Below are 26,040 nucleotides of genomic sequence, written 5' to 3'. Positions count from 1 at the left end.
CGGTCTTATCCTCTAGACAAGAAGTCCCAAAAAGAAGAAGGTTAAGAGGAACACAGTGCTGATTCCATAGGCATTATGACTAGAAAAGCTACTCTTGCAACTTACATCCTCCAGCCTGCAGTCCTCCAGGGACTCCAGTGCTCCTCCTGCAAAACTCACCTATTTTATAGTAGTTTATCCTTAATTTTAAGACAGTAATTTTATGACTGTAATTAAACTCCTTATTGCCTCAGGTTAAATCTGTCAAGGAGGAAAAATATTCCCATCAGTTCATGACAGTGATTCACTAACAAGCTGATTTTGTACTTTTCCAGCCGGCAGAGTCCCACGAATGCTAGAAGAGGAATACATAGGCTGGTGCAAAATGGATCCGAGTGGGCATGGTGGAGCTAGGTTGATGGTTGGACTGGATGGTCTTAGCAGCCTTTTCCAATCTCCAGGATTCTATGAAAGCCAGCTGCAAGTACGCATGCCTCTCCATGACCACCACCACACGTGCCAGTTATTTAAGCCCTGCAGCTCATTCCACCCACGAAACGGCCTGTTTGGGGGGACGCTTCAGTGGGGATACCGCTCGGAACCGGCAGCTCCCGGTCCCGCGCAGCCCGCCAGGCCGGGTTCTGTCCCGCGGCGGCAGGGAGCGGCGCGGGCACCGCCCTAATCCGAACGGCCCCGGCGGGCCGCGCCGCCCTCCTCTCGATGCTCCCCCCGCGGAGGCACGGCTCCCCGGCCTGATAGGGCGGAGTGGCCGGGGAGCCGCCCTCGAGCCGGTCGGGCGGGGTGGCTGTCGGCGTTCCCGTAGAGGGGGTGAAAGCGGAGTTTAGCGGGCAACAGCCATGCCGCGCAGCGGGCTTCTTCTGGCGGCGCTCCTCGCCCTCTTGGCCCCCGTCAGAGGTGAGGAGGGGCGACGGGAGCGGCCGCCCGGGGTCCCCCCCAATCGGGGGCCGCCTCCCGCCGTGCGTCCCGGGGCGAGGGGTTCCCCCGGCGGCCGCGGCATGGGGGGCGGCGGAGCGGGAGGCGGCGGGACGGAGGGACAGCGGGCGCCTCCTTTTCTTTGTTTTTATAGTTTCGACTAAGTGGAAAAGTGCCCATGAACTTTCCGCGTGGCTCTCCTGCTCGCAGTCCTGCCGTGAGCGCTGCGCGGGGAGCCCGCTGCCTCACCACGGGGCTCTGCCTGTCGGGCCGGGCGGTGCCCGACCGCCCGCTGCGGCGCTCTTCCATTTTAGGAAAGCGAGCGGGGTTACGGGGATTTCGGGCAACGGGGGCTTACTCATCAGAAATCTTCCTTAGGCCACGTTAATAAGCTTATTCGATGTTATGCTTTAGTGTTTTGGGGTATTTTTGGTTTTGTTTTTTTGTTTGTTTGTTTGTTTTTTTCCAAGTTCTTTGTGAACTGTTTGGAGACCTACGTCTCTGCATCTCTTTGCGGTAGGATGTGGGATGGAAGGAAGGATGCCGTCCCCCAGCCTTAGCTGAGAGCTGTAGGCACGGCAGGATGCGAGAAGCGATTTGGCTTTAAGCCTGTTTGAATTGAGTTCTGCTGTTACGGCCACACTGCAGTCTGAACTGCTGGATTAGCAAATCTGGACTGTGGAAAAATAGTACAATTGTATATTAACTGACTCCGTCTTACTACTTGCTTGGAAAATCTGCTCTTCTGCAAACAGTCCTCACAGCCTTGGACTACAAGATCTTTTTGTACGATGCTCTTAAGGTGCAGAAGTATTTGGAGTCACTCAGAAACAGCATTTCTGAATGCACTGCCTAGAAATGTAGTGCAAAAAACACCTTTGGGGATTCGGTTTGGAGTGCTGAAGAAACTGATATTACATTTTTAACGGACTGCTTCTAAAACTCGGGTTAGCTTATCGGAGTATTGGTCTATGCTGATAATATAAACCAAATAATTAGGTAATAATGAATTTGGGAGCTCTTTCTTGAAACAAAATGCCTATGAATGCCTAAGAATCCTGAAGAATGTTAGTTTGGGGAGGGTGGAGCCGCTCAGAAGAATTTCAGATCACTGATGGTGCAATCTTAGATCAAAATAAAGGTGAAGCCTGGATTGTGCCATTTTGAGAATCTGAATTTCACTGTTGGTAGGCTGTTTATAGTCTGAATTCACAGAACTACCATAACAAGTTAAGGAACTTACACTATAAGCAGTTCAGCTCTTGTGCAGCTTTGGACACGAGTTTCCCTTGGACTGTTGGCTTCCAGAACCCAGGCACACAAGCCTATGGCCTTGGGAATGAGAACTTATATTGAGTCATGCATTTTAGGCACATGAAAGGCATCGGGGTTAAAACAATATTCAATCTATCATGAGTATTTGTGTGTGTTATTGAACAGTGGTGAACTCTCAGCTTGTGTAGATGAGCTTGCAGTTTTAACTTCACAGCTTTTTTTTTTTCTTTTCTTTTTTTCTCCAAGCATGAGCTCTGCAAATCCAGCAGAGCTGGAATTTAACTATCATTGAGGCTGAATGCAGAGGAAGGTCGAATAGAAGTTTTTATGTCATCACTTTATATCTTCTTACAAGGGCAGGCTGAGAGAGCTGGGGGCTGTTCAGCCTGCAGAAGAAAACGCTCTGAGGTGACCTGATAGCTGCCTTTCAATATCTAATGGAGAGCTATAATTAAAGAAGGAGAGACTTTAGCAGGGTCTACTGTGACAAGACAAACGGAAGTGGTTTCAAACTAAAGGAGGGGAAATTTAGGTTGGATATAAGGAAGGAGTTTTTTGCAGTAAGGCTAGTGAGACATCAGAACTGGTCGCCCAGAGAAGTGTGGATGCCCCATCCCTGGAAACTTTCAAGGTCAGACTGTATAGGTCTCTGAGCAACCTGATGTACCTGTAGGTGTCCCTATTCATTGCTGGGGGTTTGGACTAGATGGCCTTTAGAGTTCCTTTCCAACTGAAATGATTCTGTGATTATATATGGCCAATCTAACAGTTTGCCTCTGCTGAGAAGTGGGATCCTCCCATTTCTCTCCATCTGCATTTGATCTAGTGCCCATCTGAACAGTACTGAGATGATTCAGCCTGATGAGTCAGCAAAGGGCTAATCCCGTGCTTTGAGCCTGTTCTGCACAGGGTTTGAGAGGAGTTGGAGCCAGCACAAAGGAGTGGCAGGGCTGAGAGTTAAAGAGTGGAAACGAGATGGGAGGAGGGGAGCAGATTAGGAAAGAGACTTCCTGCTTTGGCTGGTTGTGAGTTATGAGGTTGACTCTGCCTTTTTAGCTCTGCAAAACCACCGGATGAGCCTGGCATCTAATTTTAGGTATCTGCTTCTCAAACTGCACTGATGAGAAGTATTAGGTAACAGGTTTTAGTACAATTTATGGAAAGAGCTCAGGAGAATGAAATCCTTGCACGATGAACAGTAGAAAATTGCTATATCTTGCAAACAGGCAGAAGATGTCAGTTTTCCTTCTGTACTGCTGAGGGACCAAAAGATGTTTGCTCAGTGAGGACTCAAGACTCAAAGGTTATAAGCTTGAAGTATGATTACTCACAAGAATTGAGTAGAGCTTATTGACTGAAATACCATTGCTGCCATAAGTGGTTGTGATAGTGAACACTGGGTGGTGAGGAAAATGCTGGGTGCCTTCATATCTCTGTTACAAAATCAGTAGCCTCAGGTGTGTTACAGAGAGATCCCTTCTTCCTAAGGCTGCTGTAATTATAGGGCTATGAGTGCAGGGAAGGAATTGTGTCCTCTAGATTCTTGTTGAGGCAAGTCAGCATTGGGAAACACGGTTAGTTTGATGACAGCGTTAAGTGAGTAATCTTGTGGATAGAGCTTTCATCTGAAGCAGGGGCATGGTGTAGGAACTGCTGAAGACTGATATCTGCTTTGTGGGCTGTACAGCTGTGCGCCTTTTACATCTAAGTAAAGGAATAAATAAACTTTCAGTTAAGCATTATTAGTAGGAGTGTTAGCATGCATACATGGCAGCATGAACATGGAAAGTGCAGAAAATACTGTTCTGTGTTTGTTTCCTCTAATCTGAGATGGCTAAGAGCTTTTAATGTTTATTATTTATATGAAATGGCCACCGCACTGCTACAGCAAAATGACATCACTGCAACAATCCTTAGTCTTTCTGCAGTTACAGTGATTTAACTTGGCCGGAGTTAAATGTGACTCAGCCTGCTGCCATCCAGCCAAGACCAATTCCAATATCTTCTGATGTTACTCTGGTGTGTGTGTAATGAAGTTCACTGCACTTGAAAAAGAAAGAGCTAAAGCAGAACCCTGTCTTGAACCTCTCACTGCTGTGAAGTTGTATTTCATCAAGTGACAGCTGTGTTAGTGAAATACTGTAATAATAGTAATCTTCATCAGTTAATATCAGCTTGACGGGGGCAGGCCTCTTTCTTTTGGTCAAACTGCTTTTCCAAGTTCTGGCACAGGAGCCTACACTTTTGAGTATAGAATAAGTGCCTTGAGAGAATGTCATAACCAGAGCAGTCTTGACTTGCTGTCACTTAACATGAACTGAATCGTGGCTTTGAGTGTTGAAAAAAAGAATCAATCAAAGACTTCAGCAGTTTCTCTTTCTAAGGTTCAGCTTTAAGCATAACACCTCTCCTCCCTGCCTTCCTACTCTAATTTCGTGTTTTTTGATGTCTGTGCTCAGTCCATCCCTGCTCTTTCGATGAGGTGACAGGCAGAGCAGAAAGGCCATATGTCTAATGATTTCTTTCCACAGCTTCTTTCTGGTTTGCCTCTGCTCCTCTGCCTTATTGTGGGTTGCCCACAGTCCCTCAGGCTGTCCCTGCCCTGGTGAGAGGGGCCCATGGCTGCAGATCTTCAGGGACATACCCCCTCTACGTGGTGCTCTTCCTGCCCGCAGCACATCTCCAGTTGCCATCCTTTCAGCAGTCTCTCTGTATGCCTCGTGGAGCCGCTCCTTACATCTAGGAGCAGTTCAGGGCCTTCTCCCACAAAAGGCACCCTGCAGCCTTCTGCTACTGAAACCCTGCCCAGGTTGTGCCCAGAACATTTTTGAGAAACAAGCATTGAAGAACTGTTGGCACGTTCATTTTGTTCTAAATTCTACTTTTAACATCATCACAACCTAAACAGATGTTTGTCACAAACTCTGGCCGGTATTTTGTCATGTGGATGGATGAACTTGGTACATGTGATTTTTATGCAGGGCTGCTATGATAATATCCTGCCCTTATCTTATCTAGCTCTGCAGCTTCCTAGCTTTGCAGTTTTCTTTCCTTGGAGCACAGTTTTAAACAAGCCATTGTATCATTTGCCTCACTGGATGCCAGGGGATTACAGGGAATATGATAAACCCACTCTACTCCACAATCTTTCTCTCCTTTTTGGACCACTGTGTTTTTTCAAATGACTGCTGGTATCTGATTCCAGCCTAGGCTACATTCCGTGGTACCAGCAAGTATGTGTGTTTATTTTTTCTAGCATACTGCCTACATTTTACTTTCTGAGTGGAAAAACCTCAAGCAACTCATTGCTAGCTTTGCTGCGGTGGGAACACAGTACCTGCTGATGTTTGAAATGTAGATGCACACATCCACACCATGTGTTGAAGTAGCTGTTTCTCTGTGTGGCTATTATATTGCTTTCCATTCTGCTGCTGCTGTGGTTTGTTGCTCAATCTCCCAGCCCTGCTGGGAGCAAACAGCCAGCCCTGGAGCCACAAATGAGGGGTACCACGGCCACTGCATCTCCTTCCTGATGTTCCTGGTTCCTGCGCAGTGCTGGCCCGCTTCTTAGCATTCTCCTTCTGGCTGGCAGACGTTTTCATGCCATGGGTCCCCCATGATTCTGCATTTCCCACTGGTTAAAATCTCGTTTGAATCTTCACCATATGGAGTGGGCATTGCACTTCTATTTTAAACACCACCACCATTTCCCAATCTGGGAACTCAGGCTCTGTTTGGAGCTTTGGAGTCCTCACTGTTATCCTCATCCTGCGCTGTGCCAGGTCTAGATGCTGTCAGTGTTCTCCAACAGTTCCTGTGGTAAGCCAATCTCAACTCTGGGAACTTCTGAGTTTATCTTCCTGCTAGTTACTGCAAGCATCTTATCATAAATTTGTATACTAAGAAAGAGAAAACTCCTTCAGGGGTGTGTGACTAGTGTTGGTCATTTGGGTTGGGGACCCTCAGGGACACCCTAGTGTGCCATCAAGTTGCTCCATCCAAGAGCGCGTTCTCAGCACCATTTTCCCCTGCCAGTCTTTCCCCCTGCATCTTTCCAAATCCCTGCTGTTCTTTCTTAAATATGCTCAAGCTGGGCCATAGGTGCTCTTCTGGGACTTGCTGTGACACTTGCAGTTCTATCAGCGCTGTATCAATGTACCATAACCAGCACAGGGCAGGTCGTGGCTTACTGCCATATAGGGCACCCTGTAGCCCCCTGCTACCCAAGCCTTGCTGTTATTTCCCATAGGGAGAAAGAGTGTTTTAACTTATGTATCTTATGGCTTTGGGAGGTCCCTGCGCTTCCTCCCCAAGTCACTTTTTTGCACTTTGGACCAATACTCCAAAAGCTACCATTTAGAAGGCTTCTTGGTGTGATAAGAGCAAATTTTAGTTTGCTTTTCCATTTTAAAAAAAAAAAAAAAAGTCTTTGTTGATACACTTGCAATGTAAACTGTGGTCTGGAAAAGATTTCCCTGCTTGCTGCAAGAAAGCACATTTTCCCTGTGCTGAAAACAAAACTATTGCACTGAGACTATACACAAACTTCTTTCAAACTTGCTTGTTCTCTGCCTTTGATGTGACTGGAGAGCCCAGAAGAGCAAGACTCTAGACTGTTTTCTTTGGAGAATTCCAAAAAGTTATAACACAAATTTTTGTGATAGCCCAAGTGCTTAGTATAGTTCCTACATCTGATTTCTTGATAACATTTTATAGGAATTGTTCCATATCTAGAAAAGTTACAGACAGGACTTATGCCACCAAGAACTAAGACGTTCTAGAGAAAAATAGCAAATGAAGTGCATTTAAACAACAACAACAACAAAATTAAATTTAAGTCAGGTTTCATCACAAAACATCATTGGCTACATAACAAATCCTGTTTATGCTGGTGATTTTTTTTTTTTTGTACAGGTTTCAGTCATCTGTGAAGGGTTCACAAGTTACTAACTTTAAGAAACTGTCTTTAATTGTGTTCATAAAGGAAAGCTATTGACTGAGGCAACTGTTAATTAGCTGCAGATGGTAATTCAGCTCTAATTTCCTCTTAGCTTGAGTCCTGTAGTGTTCACGTTGGACCTCTTGTTTGTTATGAATGTTTTATAAAAAATGGCATTTTAAATTGTTTATTATTCTTTTATATATATATATTTTATATATATATATATATTTGCTTAACCAAAGAAAGTATTGCTTGCATCTTTTGTCTATGAATAAATCCAGTATTTTAAAGGAAAGAATAAGTGAAAAATCTGTTCAACTGATACTTCCATGAGAGCAAATTAAGTGAAGTGAATGTGCACAGAAAGATCATTTTTATGACACCTGATGCAACTATTGGACAAAGCAGACAGCACTGGAGGAGCAAGAAGTTTCAGGGTAAGGGTTCAGGGAAGCCTATGGAGAAAGCTTTGTGATAGAGTTACCTTTTTCTCTATCTTTTAGTCTTGTTTCCTCACTTGCCTCCAGCTGTACGTGCCTGTTTGCATTCTCCTTTTGTGCCAGAAATCTCTTCCTGCCTCTGTGTTTCTTAAAGCATCTTGGAGGCCAAGCGTCGTGGATTTGAATCCTGAATTCAGCAGTCATTTCAGCAATCATTCCCCACCTCTGCCTCTCCAAAATGTTGCAAAGAAGTCTGATACATAGCAGTAACTTCTTCAGATCAGAACTCTTTCTACCCGTTGACTTCTACGTCTGGTTTACAGCACTGCTTCCTGCTCCTCTTTTCACAGCAGCTTGGCCTTTTGAAAAGACTCGGTCTTTGCAAACCGAGTGAAGTCATGGACCTTTTTTTTTCCCTAAAAACTTCAGGCAAGAACTGTGGTTGTGAAACTTGTGGCTATAGTTAGCTGACAACTTTACTGCACCCAAACCTCTCTGACTCTAATCTGTCCTCCCTGCCCATTTTTTGTTCTCCTTTCCCTCTGGTGTTGCCATTTCATCTTTGTTGCTTCCTCTGCTGGCAGCCCTGTGCCCACTGCTCCCTTCAGCATATGGTTCTTACTGCCCTAAGGACAGTTCTTCCATCTGCTCCCACTGTTTTCATATGGTATTCTACAAAAGAGCAAGTGTACAGGGCAGATTAAAGTCTGGCATGCATAATGGCTCCCTGCAAGTGGTAGCTCTATTGTTAGAGGGGGAAATAGAAGCATGAGTGGAGATGGTGAAAGTGTTTCTTGGGTGGGGTATGGAAAATTCTTGATAAATGTTTTTGTCTATATATATAGCAAAATAGATGTGCTTTCAGCAGATGCACTTGAATTAGAAATGCTCAAGATTTATTCTGAATGCATTTCACATATTTTACTGTGTACATGAACATGTCAGACCTACTGTGTCCCAGGAATGTAGCCTTGGTACAGGAGGAAAGGTTTATCTTATTTCTCAAGTAATAGTAGTGAAGGATTGGAAGTAAAAATCTTTTTTTTTGACAGGAAACTGAAAGAAAACCTCATTGTGAAAGCATTCAGCTCAGTGGCAACTAGCAAGCAAGAAGTGTGGCACATGATCAAACTAGTCTGTTTAGTTTATCTACCTGCTTGGCAACGAAACCTAGTCACATTGACCTGTGTGCATGGCTGCCTTTCAGCAATATTTTCTTAAGGAGCAATTTCGTTTACAAGAGACTGTTATTTGAAAAGAAAAGCAAGCCTGCAGCGTTCCTCTTCATTCAGAGAAGCAGGTTGATATCACGTCACGTGTCTTGTGGCTGAAGTTAGTTCTGCATGTTTCCATACCAATGATGGTACTGTGCAAAGAAGTGCAAATCATGAAGGCCTGTCTTACTTAATTGTCATTTATTGCAGCTTTTTCTCAACTCATTGCAAGTAAATATTTACAGGAAGGAAAGTGTCCCTGCTGCTCCTGAAACACTTTCAGCATAACTATATTGCTTTTGTTTTAAATTGCTTGTTTGGTGCCAGAAAGGATTCAGTCTCATAGAAGTGGATTAAAATGTGAATTGAGTCATTGCAAATAATTGCACCAGGTCTGGTTTCCTCTGCCACTACCTTCCCCACAGGAAAACTAGATTGTAAAATGCAGTGTCTCTCTCTTCAGCCCTTCAGCAAAAGCTGTGGGAGCTATTTTTAAGACGTGGAGTTCTTGAAAAATCTGTTTGGTCATAGTTACACATGTCTAATGGAAAAGAGTCTGTGAAAGCAAACTAGTTCTCTGTTCAGTTAATGTTTCTGACTAGATTACAGAGTCTTTTTTTGCTGCTACTGTATAAGCTGTATTGAAATTGTATGAGTTCTTGTGAGAAAGGTAAAAGAGAATCAGGCTGTGAAATGAGTTGTCAGCTTACAAATGCCAATTGACCTAAAACTGTTTCCCTGCTTTACAGAGCCATAGTTTTAATGAAGTGCTGCAAATGGAAGAGTATTCTTGTCTTAGGTCTGTGTACATTGTCAGTGTATATCTCAAATTTTATGTTAAAGGAAGAATTTCTGAATGGAAGGCCAAGTTCTGTTCTGAAGGCTTGTTCACCATAAGTTATAATTTAAATTATTTTTCCTTGATCACAGTAAAGATTATTTTTCACTCTTTAGCTGTTGAGCTTATGGAACTTTTAGTTAATTGGCAGTCAATCCATAAATCTTGGCTCCTTAATTCTTCCCTTTTCTCTGTTCTAAAACATATTCAAGAGACTGCACAGTGCCCTGAACGAGCTTCTCCCATCCTCTGCACGTAACTGGAAGGAGTACCACGTAAAGAGTTCAGTGAAAAGAGAAATTTGAATGTTGATCCGAGTACAAGTATAAATAAACCTCTAGTAATTAAATAGCACTAATTTACTTGATGGACTAGCTGATACCAGAGAACCATTAATTTTATTAAATTACACAATTTGGAAGAGTTAGCAACTTTCCTGGAGAAAGTAGTTTTCTGAAATTTGAGACTGACCATTTGGTTTACTTCCACTGTGGCTTTTCCGTTGCAGTTTGCTTATTTTTTGGTGATAGTTGTAACTCAGTTATCTCTGTGAGGTTTTCACATTCACAAACACAAGTGTCAGCCTGGTGTGTGTGTCCTCCCCAGCCCCACCATCTGCTCCAGTGACTGCTTATTTCCATCAGTATGTATGCTGCTCTGCAGCTTTCTAAGTACAGTTCTGGCTGCTTGCGATGTGCTCTCTGTTCTGAAGTGCACGCTTTAGAGGAGAAGGCTTCAGAGACTTGAGTCCACTATGGTGAGGTTCCTGACAAAAGCTGTTGAAGCTTTAGGTGCAGAAATCCTCAAGAAGTAAGATGATCCCTTAGCTTCAGAAGAGGATGAGGTGCTGGCATGCTGACTTTGACCTTTGGAGAATAAATGTGAGCCTTGTGTAGGAATGCCGCTGGTTATGGAAATGTAGGCTATGTGAGTAGGAGCTGCAAGGCTTGGTGAAAGCTTGAAGACCTGTCAGTTGAGCACATAAACTTTGAAGCTGTAGAATGTGAGCAAAATGTATTATGAGGGTTTTGGTTTCTTTGGCTTAGAAAAAGACTACTATGGATGCTGCTAAGCCAAGACAGAATTCCAAAAGTGGCCAAAGCAGAAGTGGCTGCCCCATGACTGTTTTGCTTGGTTTTGGTGAGATTTGAGTGTAGGGCTTTCCAAGACTGATTCTGAGCTGCCAGTCCCACTGTGGTGTGGGTTTCAAAAGAGGCAGTGATGGAGAGCAGAAGAACCGTAGACACATCCCCGGGCCTCCCTGTGATGGTGACTGTGGCATCATCTACGACCTAGGAGGAGGGACAGTGAGGTGCTCCCTGCCCATCTCAGGGCTGGTGGGACAGGGCTGGATTCTCTAGATGCTGTGTTGAAGCAAGGCTGCAGTGGCCCTAGGGATAAGGATCAGCTTGCTGCTTTGGGAGGAAGCAAATTTGTAGGACTGGCATTGCCTATTAACTCTGATTTTTTTAGCTTGAGGCATTATAATATAGCTCACAGAACCACGATGTTTGGCTCATCCTGCTCTAAACTTGTACTAACTTATCTCTTCAGAAATTAGATTTTGTTACAGCTTATCTTTGGTACATACTGCAGATGCACAAAGTGCAAGCTGCTGAATGGCTACAAAAGTTCTAAACTTGGGTACAAGATCAAGCTTCTTGCTATTAGCAATGCTTCTGTGGTCTAGACTGTTATGAGAGAGAGTACCAAGAACTGAAGAGCAGTTATTAGAAGAAATTGTCACTATGCCTATCACTTGCAGGTACAAGTACCAACATGTAGGTTGTAAATAATGTAAGGCTCTGCAGTATTTGATCAGATGCCTGCAGCTTCTGTCTGCCGGTCACATTTTGCCTTAGTCTCTGAAGTTACATGGGAGGAAACTTAGTATTTGATTTTTATAAAAGTACTCACTGCTTCTAGTATTCTTTTTATGTGCCTGTTTGAGGTCAAGTATTAGATGAAATAGCAATAAGCATAGTACGTGATGTTTGCCATCTTGAAGTGTCATCAGGCTGTCCTGGAACCACAGGTAAGAAATGAACAAAAGTAAAATGAACATCTCTAATATATTTTTATTAGTTGCATTCTGAATTCACCTTATTAAAGCACCACACTTTTTCAATGTTTTCCCACCCTTTTTGATTCAAGAAAATAAGGCTTTCTGCAGTAAGGTTTTTCTCTGTCCCAGTATCCCTAATCTTACCTTGTAATTTCTATATGAAAAGTGCTTTGTTTTTGTCATGCCCAAACGTTCTTCCACCAGTCCTTATTAGTGTTGTTTAGGTCTCTGCTTACTAACTTTGTGCAATGGAACAATACATTTCAATTCTCATCGGTAAAAAGAATTGCAAGGCAACTGAGTGGTTTATTTTTCTTGTCGGAGGTTTGTAGAACAATTCAGTCAAGTAACTACAGCTGACCCACATCACAGAACCGCAAGATGGCTGAGCCTGGAGGGTGCCTCTGGGGATAGTCGCTAAGATGCTGAATATTTGCTTTTGTCTTTACTGCTCAACGGAATGGACTCACAGGCGTCCTCAGACATCGTGTAACCGTTGTGCAGTTCTCTTTCACTCCTTTTCTGGATAAGCTGCTCAGCATTTGGCAGCACTGTTGTCATTGTGTTAATTCTCTAGCTTTGTGGTGTGCCCAGTTCTTCTGCATAATTTCTGCTGATTTACAGCTATTCATTCTGTACGTTTATTCCTACATCAAATCCTTCCTGGGAAACTCTGCTTACAGCTGATGTTCAGAGCACCATTGTATTTTCATTGCTTCCTACTGCTCAAAGGGGCAACAAAAGTAGTACAGTGCACAAGAAGCTTTTACATAGAGAAAATTCCCCAAACTGTGCTTTGAGATGAAGGGTTTTCTTCCCCAGTGAAAGGCTTGTTTTATCACGTTCTGTTGAAGTAACTCAGATGATTACAGTTGTTTAAGCAAATACTGTTAAATCTAAATGTGGTTTTGTAGGCTTTCACTTTGTCTTAACCTAAAGTATTAAATTGTCCTTTAAGGGGGGAAGAAATTACTCAAAAATTTAATACAGCGCAGATTAGTCTAAGAATCTATTTCCCAGCAGCCAGATCAGGAAAAAAAAATTACACTGTGTTACTGTCCAACTTTTTAAATATCGTATTTTCCAGGTTGGTGCAAATAAAGTAACTTTCTCAGGGAAACAGCTTTTGGATGGCTGTTCAAAAATTAAACATGGTATTTATTAGTCTTACACATCTGTTTGCAGCAGAGCCCTAGCTGACTTCATTCCAGGCAGATACGTTGTTGAAAACTCCAGATGTGCAGAAAGAAGACACTCCCTAAATGCAGAAAATTGTCTTTCCTTTTTTTGTCTATTTTACAGTTGTTATCTGTGTTTGGACTGTATTTATTTTAGATAGGAGGGGGCTTTATTGTTCAGAACACAACTTTATGCAAAGCTGTTTTGTTTTCTGTCGCTCTGTGCGTCTGGTAGAAACTAAACATGAAAAGCAGTGTTAACAGGGGATCCTTATAGGAGGAACTGGGTTTGAAAGCCAACCACGTGGGATTTAATTCCACTAGACTTCATGCAGAACTAATTATAAACTGCTGCCTGGCAATGGGAGTAAACGTCCCAGTTGTGTTGCTGTTACAGAGGGACGTTGCTGAGAACCTCTGCCCTGGCTGAGAGCAATGGTGCGGGCGTATGTTCATTCCTCTGCCCACAGCAAGTGGTCTTCATGTTCCAGGCTCTCCATCTCAAATCCTGGAAGGCAGTTCTTGTAATTATATTTGGAGAATAATGTCATTTTTTCTCGCAGGTTTTTGTTTGTTAGTTTTGTGATCCAGTTGCTTATCTCGGTTTTGCTCATTTATGGCATGTTGGAAAGTAAGTGTCAGAATGTGAATTATGGTAGGTAACTAATGCCAGTGGGGCAAAACCTGAATTGGAAACAAGCTTAAGAAGCAATTCTAAGAGTGGTAATGACTTTGCTCTTATTTGAACTGTTTCATAAACAAGGTTCCCTGTGTTGGTCTTCCTGTACTTTCTTCAGCTTCTCTTACGATTAGGTGTTGAATATTTCTACTTCTTTTAAGTCCCCTGAGGAGAATGTGAGACATAGGAGAGTAAAAACCAGCTACCCAGTGGAAGCTGGGGAGGATGTGTTTAGATTGGTTTCCCACGTTTATGCACTTGCGGCTACCAGCCTTCCCCTCATCAGACATACTGTCAAACCACATGAGAAATTAGAGGCCTCACTAATATGAACATTTCTGCAGATTCCATGAAGAGGAGTGGCTAGGGAGAAGGGTAGAGGCTGAATCCAGGCCACTGAAGGAGCAGCAGGCAGCACTCAGAGGTAGGACAGGAACAAGCTCCCTGCTGCCACCCAAGTCTGTGCCAGCCATAGTGTACAGGCTCTGCACTGGGGTGTGAACAGGGCCCTGGGAGAGGGGGGGAGCTTCTGCCTTCCAGGACTGGGGAAGGAGAACACCACTGTTTTTAGAAAAACAACATTCCATCTGTCTGTTGCTCAAGTAAGAAAATTTGCCATGATTCATAGCAGCTTGCTTTTCTTGGTGTGTTGCCATGCACGTGACTCATGGAGGAACTTCTTTGACTCAGAGCTGCTGGCTTCTGCAGTACTGCATAGATGTAAATAATACTCTAACAGTAAATATCTGGGAGCACTAATGAGTTTTTGTGAATGACCCCTGTTTATGTAGCTGCTTGGCTGTCTTGAATACTTTCTGGCTCATCAGCTTTCCAAACGCTTGTGTTGCTCTGAGTACTTTGTCTTGTGCAAAGGTAAAGTATTTCACTTTTCATTTTAAGTGCTGTTTATCAGTCCATCTGACACAAACTCTACCAGTTACTGGGGATGGCCTGATGAAGGGACTGACTGATGAGAATTTGTATCGTGGATATGGAAGGAAAATGGTGTGAATTCTTCTGAGATGTTCTGGAATCTGCTCATGGCCCCAGGAGTTAGAAATACCTGCTGTATGGAGCTAATCAGCTTTATTTGCAGTAATCTTTTTTTAGGCTAAGAAAATGCTCATAAGCTCAGTTGCTCTGGGTGCTGCTTAAACCTTTAAGGAGCACAGCGCATTCATGCTGATTTTGTTTGCTCTTGGATCCTGCAACTACCTTTAATCTAATGCTGTATCTTTATCTGCATTATCTCATGGCTTCTTCCTGGTACGGAAATTCTCCCTTTTCAAGCTGACTATTTGAACTGTTACTTTAGTTGTTCCTACCTATACTAAAAGCTGAGTGGGTATAGTCTTAAAAGCAAGTGATTTAAGAGATGTGAAGGTCTGTCACAAGCAATGGGGAAATGAGACCACAAGCACTTTTGTATACAGATTATTGTAATGAGCTTGGTAAGGAAGATGATGATGATTTTGCTATCATTATTGGGATAAATTATGTTTTTGAAGAGCCTGAAATTTTGCTGGATGCTTGGGAAGTAGAACCGTGGTTACTGAATACTGAATGATTCCAGCCAGTGTTGAATGAGTTCTTCTTTATTAACCCTCAAGTTTCTTAATTGCTGTCTCAAAACATGTCTTATGTCAGATTGGCAGTTAGCAGTATCACTCTAAATTATTTCTTTGTGAACATCATGTGCAAAAAACAGTCTCTTAAAATAGTGATGTCATTGTGTGCACACTCTTTCATATGGTTTCTTCTAGAGAGAAACTGCTGTGACTAAGACCATTTGCAATCCTCAGACTGAGTTTTAAGGTGGTCACAGTGAGACAAACAGTTCCTTTTCCGCTCCAGCTGAAACTTCCACAGCATGAAAGTATAAAGATGAATGTGTATGTTTGTTCAGGCATTCCTCCTTGAAGGACTGGAACTGGAAACATATAGATACTTCAGGAGAAAAATAAGCTAGAATTCAAATTTGAGTAAGAACAATGTAATTGCTTCTTAAAATTTCTTTTATCCTGTGTGTTTTGTCCATTTGTGTTTGTTAATATGGAGATTTCTTGCTGGAGTTTAAATGAAGGGGTGACTCCAGAGGTGACTGAGATTTTGGTCTAGCAGTTTGGGTCTGCTCATTTTACTGAGGTTTTTGAGATTGTACTGCAAGATGATGTACATCTAAGATAGTGACTTGTAAATATATTGCAATCTGTGAATCAGAAAGAGCTTATGGTCTCCATCTGGAGTGATGAAATCCAGCTAAAAAAACTTTTTTGTCTCCTGTCCATGATCTTTGCCTAACAACCTTATCTAGGGGTTTCTAAATTCACTTTGCTCTTGTACCACAACAAAGCCATGAGTTACCTCTGTCAGTTTCTATGAAGGAGCAAGTAAATTCCCAGGCAGGGCTACCTCCCTGCTTAATTGTGAGCAGGGTGATACTCTGTTTGATTGTTAGAGTAAGGCAATCACTGATTATACTTCTTGAAATAGTTCAGTTGTTCAAATTGAATGAAGGGAACTCTAGTTTGCCTTTGAAATCTTTATTCCAGTTGTCATTCCTTTTTTCCTTTTTAAAAGCAAACAAACAAACACAGAAATGTATCTTAGTCATACTTATTCTGTGGAAAGCAAATGGTATTAATAGTGCAATTATTTGAGAAAGAAAAGAAGTTTCAGTTTTGATGTCATTTGGAATGAATGATGTCACCAAATACATGAGCATCCCTCAGTCCTGGTACTAAACTCATGGTTTATCTTTGTCTTAACTTGGTCTGTCCCATAAGCAGAAGAAACATTCAGTTTTATGGTATGATATTTTTTGGTTTCGTTCCCTTCTGCAGATTTTGCAGTAGCCATTTATGTTTCCTTTTCTGTAGCTGTGTTCTTAGAAGAAAAGCCAAGCACACCAGTGCTTTATGTATATATCTTCTGAATTAAATTAGCTATGACTAGAATTAAATGTACACTTCTGGTTCATGTCCAGCTTCTCGTCCCTTAGGATCCTCAAGTCCTTCTCCACAGTGCTGCTGTTAGTGAGTTGTTCTCCTGGTCTGTACACAGATCTGTGCATAACACCCTACACTCGGCCTTGTTGAACCTCATTCTGTTCTTGTAGGCCAACTTTTTGAGCCTGTGCAGATCTCTCTGAATGGTGTCCTTCCCTTCTATGGTGTTAATTGAGCCACTCAGATTAGTGTCACCTGCTAACTTACTGAGTGTGCTTGGTCCATCATCTATTTCATTGATAAAGATATTAAAGACTACTGGTCCAAAGACAGGCCCCTGTGGGATGATACAACTTTAACCAGATCCACCTTGACATAGAGCCATTAACAACAACCCCCTGGTTATGACCATCCCACCAATTATTTATCCAAGTCTAGACTTCATATCTTTCAACTTAGAGATATGGATGCATTGGCAGTGGTCTTGCACAAGTCCATAGAATATCCCAAGTTGTAACTGACGCCCAAGGATCACTGAGTCCAACTCCTGGCTCCACGTGTGATCACCGAAATATCAGACCAGATGGCTGAGAGCATTGTCCAGATACTAATTGAACTGCAGCAGCTCAGTACAGTGATCACTTCCCTGGGGAGCCACTTCTATGCCTGGTGATGAACCTTCTCCTGATAAACAGCTTGACCCTTCCCTGATAAAGCTCCTAGGCATTCCTTCAGGTTCTATCACTGTCACTAGACAGCAGAGATCAGAACCTCCTGCCCAGATCACACTACTTTATGTGTGCTGGGAAGCCACTTTGTATCGTGAATGTATTGAGGTAGTGTGTTGTGGGTGACTGGGTAAATAGCAGTCCTTGGGGCTGATCTTGAGAGGAAAACTTCTTGCTGTGTAGAATTCATCTTGTCCTTTCTGCAGTATAGATAATGGGCTTAAATTCGTCTTTTGTGTATCTTAGAACAGTGTAGGAAATTGTATTTCAACTTCTTTGTTTGTTTGTTCCTCTTTCCCTTGACAGGAGCTACAGTGAAGCCACCATCATCAGATTTTGGTGAGTTCTGATTTCCCTGTAATGCCTTTTACTGTCAAGTGTAATTGTACATACCAGTTTGAGACCTTGCATTTTTCAGTTTAGTGGCCCATGGAGCTGTGATATTTCTATAAAAAACAAAGTAATTCCCCAATGGCAAAAGAATTTCTGCATTTTGGAGTCTTTTGTTTCTTGCCTTTACAAAGTTGCTTCATGATTTCACAATCTTCGAGGTCCTGTGAGAATTCCTTCTGTTGGTTTTCAGTCTGCATGTTCTGAGCTCGCTCATCTTGAGCGTGCTTACATTGAGCTGGCTCATGGGATGTCCCATGATCTCCAAAAGCAGCATGTTGTTTGGCAGATAATGCCTTGTAGCTCTGTGATGCACTTCTGTGGACTTCTGTTGAATGGACATGTCATTATATTCTTGGTGAGAACATTGCTAGGTGTATTTTGTGTAAAAGTAGTTTAAAATTAATTCAGTTTTCACACCACGCTTAAAATGTCCCTTCTTTCTTCATAGATGACTTCAACTTAGAAGATGCTTTTGGGCCTAGTAAGTATCATGATTTTCTGGATACTGCTCAGAGGTATTTGGTGCAGTGTTTATCCATCCTATTTTATCTAAATGTAATAGGGGCACTGAGTTGTTTAAAGTAACAGGCCTCACATTTCTTAGCCAAGTCCTACTTGTTTCATTGCTGTGTGTTCACTAGGTGGCACTAAGTCCATAAATAATTACTTACAGGAAGTAGCATTTAAATATGAAGTAATCCATTCAAACACTCTTTGTCTATAGGTTCCAAGCCAGATCTACCTGCAAAGCCTAAAGACTCTGGTAAGGCTTCTAGCACAGATTCTTGAATCATGATGTGTTTTTACTGTCCCATTTAAACTTCTAATAATTATTCATTTTTAATTGGCTGCGATTCATGTGAGCTGTTGGTTTGGATAAACGCTTTGGAGAAGCGAGGAAAAATTGCCTTGCAAATAAGCTTTGAAACATTCTTGAAATTCTGTAACAAACCTGTTGAGTCAGTTTTCCTTCATACACCTGGTAGAAGAAACATCTAGTTAGGCAGATAATGCCTGGTAGCTCTTTGGGCACTGTCATTAGACCTGTTGCGGTACAGCCAGCTGAGCTAACACCACGTGCACACCTCTAGAAGACTTTTGCTGCTCTGATTGATTTAGCACTGAAGTTTTCTGTCTGTTAAAGCAGTCTGTTTCCAAATGTTGATATTTTGAAAATGGAGGTGGCTAGTTGGGAAACAATTGGGTGAGTGGATCAGATGGTTAAGGTAAATGAAGAGAGAGGATCCTCTGTAGGATCGGAAGCCTAAGTTGGGGTCTTAGAACTGTGCTCTCAATGGGCCAGCCTCTTTATATTGAGTATGCACAGAGCCTGTGGACACCTGATCTGACTTGTCCTAGAGCTAGGAAGAGATTGATCTGGTACTTTTAAAAGAGAAAACAGCAAAATAATTTGTATCTAGTAGAAAAAAAAACCCTGAAATTTGGTGCTTCGAAATCAGATTTAAAAATTGAAATGCTGCATAAGACTTAGTAAACTTTGCTGTGTATGTTCAGGTATAAAAAGGTCTGACATACAGACAAATGTAACAAACACTATTAATTGCATTAACTCAAAGTACAGTGCTAGCTAATGTTAAAAAAAAAAAAACAAACCATAATATGGGGATGATTGATACTATATATAATAATATATGTTGAGTTATAAGACTGCTTTTGATCTTTTAACCTCTCTTCGTTTTTCCTCTGTGTATCTTTTTTTGTGCAGATAACCCCAGGCCAGCTACACCTGTAAAGCCTAGAGAATCTGGTAAGGTTTCTAGCACAAGCACTCAAATTATAATGTGTCTTTACTGTCCCAGTTAAACTTCTAATAATTATTCCTTTCTAATTAGATGCACAGCATGTCAGATTTTGGTTTGGATGACACTGAGAACTTGGGGAAAATTGCCTTGCAAATAAGCTTTGTAGCAGTCTTGGAATTCCATAACAAACTTGTTGAGTCACTTTCCTTCCAACTTTAAAGAAGGGGACAGAGTGTGAGTGTTCGAGACAATGTTTTTGTTAGGTGCATATACTAGTGCACATATATATTGGATTGACTCTCTCTTTACAAACTGAATCCGTGCTAGACTTAAAAAAGCAAGGAGGAACTACATTTGATCTATATTCTTAAAGTATCTAAATTAAAGGTATGCTCAAAAAGTTGTTTTTAAAATATATATTTTTATTTTTTTAGGATTTTGTTAAAGCCCTAACTAAAGCAATACAGTTTTTTTTGTGTGTGTGTGTGTTACAAAGATCGGCAATACACACTCTTCCTATAGTGCTTTAGAGATCTTCTCTGTCTTTGCCCAGCTCCAAATAAAACAGATGAAGGTGGATGCAGCTATCCTGCTGCCTTAATTGAGGCATGTGATGATGAAGAGTTCTTACTTGCAATGTGTACCCTGGTTCATGCTCCTTTTCCTGCCTTGTAGACAATGTATGTTTGAATGCAGGTCACGTGTGCCTCAGTACAGTTCTTTTGCTACCCAAATAAAACCTCCTCTGATCTGATGGCTTTAGCTTTGCTGTTTCAAACAACTTTGCTTTTCATAAAGTAAAGATTCATTTGGCAGCAGAGGGAAGGAGTAGAACTTGTAGAATTTCAGGCTCTATCAGGTGGGGTCTGTTGGAAGTGGAAAAGGATTGGTTCTTCCCATTATCAAGCTAATACAGTAGCCACAGGACTGGCATGGTGAACTCCGGGTTTTTTTGCTTTTTTTTTTTTTTCTTCCCTCTAGCTCATTGTACAGTTTCAAAGGATCAGTTATGACATAGAAACTGAACTCTGAAAAAGCACTCACAGCTGCAACTTTGAACATAAATGTTCGTTTTCTGTCCTTTTTCTGCTTTAACAGAATAGTGAGGCTTGGATCATTCCAGTTAAGTAGCCTACAGAGGTTCTTGCTTGTTTAGCAAGTAATGTTTGGAGTAACACCTGATCTTGGACTGTGGCCTCTCTCATTTGTTCAATGTCTATATCTATATGTATATATATATATAATGTATAGTGCTCAGCTGATGCTAAGCTGAGGTTGGAAGGGCTTTTGGAATGTGAACATGTTGTAACCATGACCCTGAGCCTAGAACCCCCACAGATTCTAATTGAATGAACTACTGAATATTTGCATGTCATTATGTGCCTTTCAGTGAAAAGACACTTCACTTGGAACACATAAGATAATAATATTTAACTTTTTATAGGCAGCTTTGATGATTCAGATCTATTTGATGGTGATTTACCAAGAGAAGGAGGTGGAGGTGGTGGCAGCAGTGGTGGCAATGGTAAGTTAGTAGTTTCTGCTTCCTATTGATCCCAAGGCTACCTGAACTTTTGATAAAAGCTTATTTGCAAGCTGGTTAACATGGTCTAATTTTTAAAAACTTTGGTTCTGGTATCTGAAAACATGACAGAATATCTTTTAGTTCAAAGCCAATGTGTTCTGCATTTGGCAAAAAAAACCCAGATAATTAAGAGGTGAAAACAACTGTCAGGGGATTTTACTGTTATGCTTAGTTCGATAGATTTTAAAACTGAGATGTGAATGTGGCATTTGTTTCAGAATTCATCATGAATATGGTTTTTAAAGGCATCCAGGTATTTGATTGTTTTGTTTGTTTGTTTGTTTTAAGATATTCTGTGAAATACTCTCAATTTATTTTAGTTCTTGTGGTTAAGAAGCCCAAGATTGGGCTACAAGAAGGTCTTTGAGATGTATTCTCAGATTTCACCTGTTCCACAGAATGAATTGATCCTTAGACTTCCAAATAATGCAGGGTATATCTACACTGAATGATATGTAACCATTTTATAGCTTACAAATATTGCTGTAAATAGTTTTCTGAGCCTAATTGTAATGGTGCATCTGAGTATGGAGATGGTCATGGGGAGCAAGTCGCAATATTGATCATCGTTAGTGTGTGGTAGTCAGTCCTGTGTGCATTACTGCCATCTCATTACTTGCTGGTCAGTGTTAGTTTGAATAACTTGATGTGGATCTGACATGTACCAGGTTTCTGACCCATCTTAGTGGGTACTGAGGGTGGTTTTGGGGAAGTTTTCACCTTCCAAGATTCTTTTGGAGCGGTAACTTAAAAATTGACAGGTATAAATAGCATCTGTTGAGACACGTGCAGTGTTTTTATCAGCGTGAGTTTCTGTTTCAGAGTGCCCAAGTTTTATAACTTTTATAATGACAGATCAGGGGAGTGTTTATGGAACTTTAATCTTTTTTGCTAAGAGAGTAGCAAAGCTATTTAGTAAATGAGGCTGAGATTTGAGGAATGGTAATATATTTTAAGGCTAACCTAGAATTATGTGATGTTCCTCTCCACTGAGTATTCTCCTATGGTGGAGGGCAAGTTAATTAAATTGGCCTTCACAGATGTGCTGTGCTCATTTTTGTAGAAGCACTGAGTGCCAAAGCCTGGAGTTAACATTACAGTGACTTGTGCTTTGAAAAAAGAAATTTGGAATACCAGAAAGCTTAATATTACATGGATGTAATTATCTATGCTATATAGATGTATAAGAATTCCTTCATCAGCAAATGGCTTGTCATTTTCCTTGACTAACTGCCAAGAAAATTTGTAATACCACTATTCTTAGGACGTATAAAAACTAAACCTTCCGTTCATTCTTTTAGGAGAAAGGGACTCAATTTCAAACAAGGGTGGAGATGGTGAGGGTAAGTGCAAGAGTTTCTGTACATGGTGTCTGCATGCCTGAAACTTGTTTTCTGGCTTTTCTTTTGTTGCTAATATTCCACTGGAATGCTTATTGGTGTCAGAGGGTTTAGCTTCAAAATGTAGAATCTAGAACTCTTACCTTCAAGCTCTTTTATAAATCTTTAAGATCTCTTTTGGAAATGATTCAAAGTGGTAAGGTCTCAGAGATGCTGGTGCAGAGACTGTATTCATATAACTTAGGTTTGGTCATGAAAGGGGAGCTTTTTTAAAGTAGCAGAACTTAAATCACACGTACTCAAGTGTTTTAATGATAGACACTACTGAGAAATTAATGGCTATTAAATTAAAAGATTTAATTACTCACAAAGATATAAAAAGTTGCTTAATACAGTTTCATGTTATAATTTCATGTTTATTGTGTTTTACAAGTGTTCATAAGCTTAGATAATACAAGTTTGACATCGCTTTCAATACTAAAATAATGTCTATAAAACCTTTTTTTTCAGCTTCTCAGGGAGCAATAGCTGGGATTGTAAGTGCTGTGGCTGCTACTGCGATTGGAGCAGTATCTAGTTTCATTGCTTACCAGAAGAAGAAACTCTGTTTCAAACAAAGCGGTAAGAATTCTAAATTACTTTGTTTTCACCTCTTATAGCGTTGCTTTTTTTGTATTTTATATGGCAGATAGAATTTTTACTTTAGGCATCAAGTAGTTTTAACAACTCAATGGATTCATATCGACTAGAAGTAACCTCTTCTATCCAAGACAGGGATCCTCCAGAAAGCTGTGCCCAAAACTTAGAATTTCAGAAGCAAACAGCTCAAGTTTCTGTTTTCTTGAAATTACCTCGTGCTAAAGAGTGAGCAGGAGAGACTACAAGAAAAAAATATTTTAAGAAAACAGAGAAGGCTGGGGATTAAGACCATCTTCTTGCTGGAAAATACACAATCATTTCTGACTTCATAAATCTTGCGTATGTGTCTTCACAAAATGCTTACCTCTGTATAAGGTTTTTGACATCTACAAGGGCATTTTTCCCCACATGATCTTTGTTCTGTGGTGGTCTGTTCCTTTTCACCTGAATGGTTTGGCACTTGGATCAGAGAACTTGGAGAGCACTTTAGGTGATAGATGGGACAGAAGCTTTGTTTCTGTCTTTCTAGTCTATCTGATCTTTCTAGTACAATGTAGCATTGGTGAAGGCAGGTAATAATACATCAGTCCAAACAGGCACTGGTATTTTCAAATTTGGGAAAGTTCAGTGCTAAGCATCTGTTTATTTCTCAGCAGATGAAGAGAATGTGAATATGGACAGCCATAGAGGAGCGCAATCTGAGCCACCTGGTAAGAGGAGATTCTAGATGGAAATGCAGGTTTTTTGTGGGGATCCTATTTAAATACACTTTATCATCATCTAACATTGTGAAGAAAATCTCTTGTTTGTAACTAATGGTACAACTAACTTAGCGCTAGGTCAAGATTTCAATCCTGATCATGGGGCCCTCCTTCCCTAGTTTTTAGACTTGGACTTCTAAGAATGTAGGCAACAGAGGCTAAGATTATTTCCATCAGATATGCAGCTGCACTCCATCTCATTTCTGCATTGGCAGAACTGCAATCTGTAACTGCATGTTGGGTTATACAAACCACTAGTGTAGAGACCTGTATGGATCTACTAGGATGTGGTTACTTGAGTAAAAATCTGGAATGCAGTATCCCTTGTTAGGCAGGATACTGGCTTCATGGCATCAAGCCTCTGCTTACCTGAGTTTTTCCCACTGTTTCAAATGTCTACTGAAAATACTTGTTGTCCAAATATGCTGTTACTTAACAATATATATATTAGAACATATGTTAGCTTAGTGTACTAATCTTAAGTTGTTTCTCACTTTTTAGTTCAGCGCACACTTCTGGAGAACTAAGAGAAATGATGGTGACGGTTGAAACTGGATAGAGAGCCTGCATTTTGCCTGGGGGGAAAAAAAAAGAAGAAAAAAAAAAAAAGAAAGAAACAAAAAACTACAATGTAAACAGTAGAGACTGAAATTGTGTGAGAAAACAGTCCATGGTGTTTGAAACATTTCTGAGAGTGTGACTTAAACCTGAGTACTTCTATATGGTTAGTCCTATGAAGCAGTGTTGCACACCAATACATGGCCTTAATGACAGGAGATGTTCTTACCTTTACTCCTATAACAAATGGGTGTGCCTCAAGTGCATTCAGTATGTTTAACTTTTTCTTACCTCTTAAAAAAAAAATAAGAAGTTTATGTTTTGTTATGCCATTGCTTTTAGGCAGTTCAGACTTTTTTTTTTTTTTTATATATCCTCTATGGAGTGAATGTACCAACCAAATAACTTGGGATATGATGCAGGCACCTGGAAGTAAAGCAAATGAAATAGCTCACTGTGTTTGTGATAATGGATCTTGATGTGGGTGCTGCTGATACAATCTGTGTAGCTGCCTTGGTCAGCCACCAAAAGATAAAAAATTCAGATGTTTTTGTATTATTTTTCATTATATCTGTCTGGTACAGATTCTGAACAACCAAACTAGTGCACACAGACCCTTGATCCTCTCAGGCTATTCTTGCATAGCAGCTACTAAGCTGGTCAGATGTGGGAAAGTCCGATTTACAAACCAGAACCATGACTGTATTTTGTAAGACTGATAATCTGAATTGTTAATGAAGCACTGGAGAGTGGGAATTAATGTCACCAGGCTCACAGAACCAAAAACGGGAGAGAAAGTAATGTGTTACTTTGAATTCAGAAGGATCATAATACGCCCTTACAAGATGGAAACTGTACTGCAGTTAACAAATACAGACTAACAAGACTGACCAGAGCAACCCTGCCTCACTCCACAAGCATCCACTAAACATACGTGTGAAGAATGCTTTTGGATTTGTGAAGGATTGCAATTGCGATGAAAGGCAATGATTGCATTCTGAGCTGAAAGCACTTGTGGGATTTGCTGTGGCTTTTGGAAGCTACCAGGAGTTTTCAAAGATCCATGGAAGCATAGGAAACTCTGCATTTCATAACAGTTAAAGGACTAAGCCTGGAATAATAAGCAGTTCAGGCTGGAAGGAATAGCCCAACAGTTCTGTTGGCTTTCATTTTAAGTGGTTCTAGTTTTTGTGCAGTTTTACAATATTTGTCTTACTAATGTGCCTCAGCCACCTGACAGAGTTCTACAGGAAGATGGTATTTCGTGGAATATTTTAGAAGTCGTTATGAATTTGGATATTAAACATGTACATCTACGCATTCAAATATGAATGTATGCCAATGATAATTCATTTAAGAATTTATTGTACTTATTTCGTAGCCTGCAACAAAGCTTTACACAGATTTTAGTATTTTGTCATGATGGAATTAATTTGTAAACTTCTTTTTGCCCCACTTGTGCTTTTAACAGAAGAGTGCTAAAACTTCTAAGTATTTTCAAGGGTGGAAGAGCAGTTTATATGTAAACATCTGATCTACGTAAATAAAAGAAATTAAATGTACAGCTTATCTGCATGAAGAAACATATCAGTGCCAAGTGTAGAAGAAACAGAAATAAATTGATGTCTATTAAGAACAGAGTGAAGGGGAAGTTCAAACTTGCTTTTGGTAACTAGACTCTTGAAATCTTTTTCAGCTTTTGCAAGCCATAAAAAATACTTGCTAAACCCTCTTGTCATCATTGTGATTTTTCTTAAAATAAATAATAATTTTAAAAAATTA

The 26,040-nt window shown here is 40.9% G+C and overlaps 1 protein-coding gene across 2 annotated transcripts; it reads left to right on the top strand.

The window, feature by feature from the left end:
* The first annotated feature begins 754 nt into the window (after positions 1-754).
* On the top strand, positions 755-26,040 carry CD99 (CD99 molecule (Xg blood group)). 2 transcript variants are annotated; one of them, XM_052664726.1, is made up of 10 exons: positions 755-894; positions 17,526-17,558; positions 18,061-18,093; positions 18,337-18,375; positions 19,339-19,380; positions 20,820-20,900; positions 22,262-22,303; positions 22,811-22,921; positions 23,596-23,649; positions 24,202-26,040. In XM_052664726.1, exons 1-10 carry the CDS (start codon positions 837-839, stop codon positions 24,225-24,227), a joined length of 519 nt encoding a protein of 172 aa, XP_052520686.1. In that variant the 5' UTR covers positions 755-836; the 3' UTR covers positions 24,228-26,040. The 2 variants fall into 2 exon arrangements, with proteins under 2 accessions (XP_052520686.1, XP_052520685.1); XM_052664725.1 differs by having other exon boundaries at positions 23,593-23,649.

Source organism: Tympanuchus pallidicinctus, unplaced genomic scaffold (assembly GCF_026119805.1).
Source record: "Tympanuchus pallidicinctus isolate F22 unplaced genomic scaffold, pur_lepc_1.0 scaffold6, whole genome shotgun sequence".
NCBI classification, from domain to species: domain Eukaryota; kingdom Metazoa; phylum Chordata; class Aves; order Galliformes; family Phasianidae; genus Tympanuchus; species Tympanuchus pallidicinctus.
This window is presented reverse-complemented; position numbering and strand designations above follow the sequence as displayed.

Excerpts from the sequence above, each read along its gene's own strand:
- CD99 (XM_052664725.1), top strand. The coding sequence starts at position 837 with ATGCCGCGCAGCGGGCTTCTTCTGGCGGCGCTCCTCGCCCTCTTGGCC. Across the intron at positions 895-17,525 it reads CCTCTTGGCCCCCGTCAGAG|GAGCTACAGTGAAGCCACCA; the intron begins GTGAGGAGGGGC and ends TTCCCTTGACAG. Across the intron at positions 22,304-22,810 it reads CAAGGGTGGAGATGGTGAGG|CTTCTCAGGGAGCAATAGCT; the intron begins GTAAGTGCAAGA and ends CTTTTTTTTCAG.